This window comes from Acanthisitta chloris, unplaced genomic scaffold, assembly GCF_000695815.1.
Source record: "Acanthisitta chloris isolate BGI_N310 unplaced genomic scaffold, ASM69581v1 scaffold2246, whole genome shotgun sequence".
In the NCBI taxonomy this organism is placed as follows: Eukaryota; Metazoa; Chordata; class Aves; order Passeriformes; family Acanthisittidae; genus Acanthisitta; species Acanthisitta chloris.
In genome coordinates this window covers 40339-44728 of record NW_008678508.1, presented here as the reverse complement: position 1 = coordinate 44728, position 4390 = coordinate 40339, and the positions used below count along the sequence as shown (strand labels likewise).

At 39.9% G+C, this 4390-nt stretch overlaps 1 protein-coding gene across 1 annotated transcript in view; it reads left to right on the top strand.

Moving 5' to 3' along the window:
• Positions 1-1594: 1594 nt before the first annotated feature.
• GSAP (gamma-secretase activating protein) overlaps positions 1595-4390 on the top strand; it is a gene marked incomplete at both ends in the record, with an annotated part of 40373 nt that continues 37577 nt past the window's right edge. The window contains one exon of the mRNA XM_009076893.1: positions 1595-1668. Coding sequence (XP_009075141.1) covers positions 1595-1668 — 74 coding nt within the window. The remainder of the gene's footprint in view (positions 1669-4390) is intronic.

Genomic DNA, 4390 nt, shown 5'->3' with positions numbered 1-4390 from the left:
GTTCCAGGAAGTTTCCACTAAAAAAAAGAGTGGAGGGCATGGTTATCTTCTCTCAGTTGTCACCAGTCCTAATGTAGTGGTGTTGTACTGTGCTTTGAAAGATCTGAAACCTATAGAAAGTGATGTGTTGTTGCATGTGCATGAAGGATTTTCACTGTCCTCCCACAACAAAATAGAAAATTTACTTCCTTGTGATAATATTTGTCTTAAAAAAGTCTTTTTTTCTTGGCACTGGAAGCTGTACAAGCTAGTTCATAGCATCAGGCTTGTTAAACAAAGTTTCACTAAGTGTCTTCCTTCTATCAATGGTTTGAGATAACTGCCAAGTAAATAGTGTCAGACTTGACTAAATGCTTGCTGAGAGTTGAGGAGAATTCTTTTAGTAGGTGCTGACTGAAGTGCAGGCTACCTTTATCATAAAACTAAGACCAATCATGCAGCTTCAATCCTTTTAAGGGCAAAATTTCCACTTTTAGTAAAAACACCACCTGAGATAAACACATTTTTGGTGGCTGCAGTGATTAGAAAAGATAAAAGCAGCATCAGGAGAACATGCATTTTTGTCACCTTGAGGATGATATTTCATCCTTTCTTTCTGGTAGTTTTCTTTTTTGTTTGCATTGCTTTGTCCAGATAGACTTTTCTTTTTCTGTCTCCATCCTAGCTGCCTGCTCATCTTATGGTTCTTATGCTTCTTTGGGGGTTTTTCTTTTGGAGGAGGAGAGCTAAGAATGCCAGAGGAGTGGTAGTGGTGTAGAGCTAATATCTGAACATGTAGTTTATTTCCAGGCTTTCCTCTGAGATGCTGAAGGAGCAAGTGGGAGCAAATGGCACTTTCCTCAGGCTAGTTCTGTCTCCCTATAGTGTCCTGAGGATTGGAGTGTGACTTCATAGAATCATAAAATCAAGGTTGGAGGAGACCTCTAGGTCCATCCAGTCCTACCATTAACCTGTCACTGCTGAAACCCCTAAACCCTAAACCATATCCTCCAGTGCCAGATCCAGATGCCTCTTAAACACTTCCAGGGATGGTGACTCCACCACATCCCTGGGAAATGTCCCAGTGCCTGAACACCCTAACAGGGAAAACATTTTTCCTATCATCTCATCTGACTCTGCCCTGTCTCAGCTCAAGGCCATTCCCTCTAGTCCTCTCTCTGCAGCCGTGGCAGGACAGACATCCCTCACCTCTGTACAACCTCTGTTCAGGTAGTTGTACTGTATAGTAAATAAATGCAAGGTTTTTTTGGGTTTTGTTTGTTTAGGGTTTATTTCTCTGGAAAAAGCACATTCCATTTTCATACCGAAAGGTAGTGGCCATTAGACTCACAATTATGGTGAAGAGTTAGGAGTTTACATAAATAATTCTTCCCTGTGTGTTTTGAGATACCTTAACTATCTGTGTTGAAGTTTATCAGATTTAAATCTGTGTAAGAAATACTCTCTTTTTCCAGAAGGGAGTCATTTTGACATATATAAACAGAAGTATTTACATGTTAGAATGTGTTTAGTATCTTTGGTTAAAGTGTTCATAAATTTTATGATGAACCAGCTCAAATGAGAATCCTGTACCTTTTGATGCTTCTTATTTCAGGTACTTCTGAGAATTTATCAGCACTCTACGTTGTAAATGTTGAAAGAAATGGAAAAATTATTTACACCTGGAAGGTAAGTCTGTCTTGGAACTTAATAAAATCATAGTTGAGGATAACACTGTATGTGAATCTAATTGAGTTCTTGGAGTTGATTTTTTTTTTTTTTTCATTGAGGTTTAGAAAATGAAAACTTGACTGATTATAACATGGGGGTTGGGCAGTGGGAAAATACCTATCTTCACTTCAGCCAAAGGTTAAGAGTGATGAAATGGAGAGTAAAGTACTGACCTGATTAAGTCCATAGGGTTTTTGCTCTTGAATTTTTGCTGGGCCAGAATCCCACCCTGAATGAAATGGAATTTCTTTAACAGATAAACCCTTCATGAGCAGCATGTTTCACCCTCAGAATTTCTTAGGGAAATCTAGCTATTAAATTTGTGTGCACTGCTTTAATTAAATGTTTTCTCCTACCAACATGTGTGCTAAGATGCCGTTTATCTAACACTATTTCTGCATATACCTTTCTTTAAGTATCATCTGTTGCACTTTATTGCAAGTGGTCTGAAGTAACCTTTGTGTATTTGATGTCTCAAAGTATCTCGGGTATCTTAACATAGGATTCTGCTCTCCATGGCATAAGCTTAGATTCTAGTTCCAAGTGATGTTTATAATGGTTTCAAAAGGTGAAGCCTTGTCTCATTCCCTTGATGAACAAGCTGTGCTTCTTGGCTGTGCAGCTCAGGAACCTGTAGACTCAGCTGGATCCTGGAGGGCTCTTGGGGAGTACACAAGTGAGATGGACTCCAGTGGGGTAGGGCTGCCTTTCATTCCCCTCTGGCTCAACAGTGCTAAAACTCTCCAGCTTCCCTGGGGTTAAGGGAAGAGGTGAGGCCTTCATCAAGGTGTAATACACTTTAACTGTGGGTGGATGTTTCCTTTAGTACAAGCATAGGGAGGGGAGTCTGTACAAGACATCAATAATCATAAAAACAATACCAAAGTGTGTGTCTTGTTGAATTTTCTTTCAGTGCTCAAAACTCTAAAAGAACTTAATGCAAGTAACCATGTAGCTCAACAGAAGGTCTGGTACTGTATGTATGTGATATGCTGCTTTCTAGCATCTGTGGAATCTCACATGAAGCTTTTTTGGGCCTCTGGCAGTCTAACTGCCTTGTATGCTGTTCAGGCTCTTGCAGCTGCCACAAGGGATGAGTTGTAGCTCAAGATTCACACATCTAATCATAGGTGTTTGTCTGCACTCTGAGTGTCTGAGCTCTCATTTAGTTCATAGGGATCTCATCTAAACAGGTGGTGGAGTTTAGGAACTGGCCACTTGCAGCCTGTTCTTTGAGGAGGAGGAGGAGGATACAAACTAGGCTGAGCTGCCCTGGCTTGTTTCCTAATAGATGCAGATAGAAAACAACCTTTGTCTTCTAAGTGAAAGTAAGTCAAGTGTGTTCTGCATGAAACCAGGGGAAAGAGGAGAATGAGCTTAATTTTTGAGCATGGTGTTGTACTGTGGTTTTGACAGTGTCTGTCTTGTGATGTTGATAGCTGGTGTAAAGGGAGATATTTTTAACAGAAACTAATTCTGTTTTGCAAGGCAATGCAAAAGTCTTTAGAGTGCACATGAAAACAAGTCTCTTAGCTTATATGGGGTTCTGGGCATTGATGAAGTTCTGTTAGCAGTCTTGTAAAGTGTATTTTTCAGTATCCTTGTAAAGTACAGAGGGTGTTAGCATTTCAGGCACACTTGGAAAGAATGGCTATTTGTCAAAGCACTTGCTTAATCTTACATTAGGAGGCCTGAAGCCTGTGTCTTAATATAAAGACATTTTGTTTTCCTTGTTTAAACCATAAGTCAAAGACTTTTGTCATTGCCACAACAATAATGAGATACTCAGAAATAGACCCCTTAGGAAGCGAATACTCAGGCTTTTGTTTTAACTTCACAAAGCAAGATGCCATAACTTTGTAAATAACCACAGATCTCTCTCCTCTCCCCCCAAGCCATAGTTAAAAACAATGATGCTCACTGTTTGAGCACAAGCCTGGGTGGCTGCATTTAATTTCAACAGCTTAGCAATTTAGTGCCTATACCTAGACTACATTAATAGATACCAGTTTGGTTTGATAGGCATTTTATGCTGCCAAGGAGCATTTTCTTTTTAATATATGTGGAGAATTTAAGGCATGATAAAAAATTAACAAGAAGAGGTTTTGGTTTGGATAGGCCCAAATGTTTTGAAGTGCCCTAAGCAAAATCATGGTTTGTTGTTATCAGTAAGCTAGAAAGGATGTGTGTTACATTTGTTTTCAGAGGCAGAAGGGTAGTGGTGTCATCTGAGCTTGTGAAATATGTTTAGCCTTCAAACAATCACTTCCTAAGGCAGAGCTGAAATCCTTTTTCCAAGCTGCAGTCAGAGCACTGGGAGCTGGCTTTGGTGATGTTTGATTTCTGTGCTCACTTTTGGAGCATTTACACAAGTTAGTAAGGTTTGGAATACCAACCTTAAATCGCTAGGAGCAAATCACCCCTTTTGATCCTTGTACAGACATCTCTCTCCCTTCCAGTAGGGCCTACAGGTCTCATTGCCTGAAACTAAAACCAGTTTAGAAGTAAAGTTAGAGAGAGGCACTTGGTTTATGCAGTTGCTTGTGGGCTGTGGATTGGCCACATTTCAGCTTTATCTCCTGTGTTAGTTCTGAAAGGAAAAAAAAATATCTTTGTTCTCTCCCTTGCCTTGCTTTCTTGGAATTAGATAATTAGCTGCCTGTTTATAGGACAGGGAAGT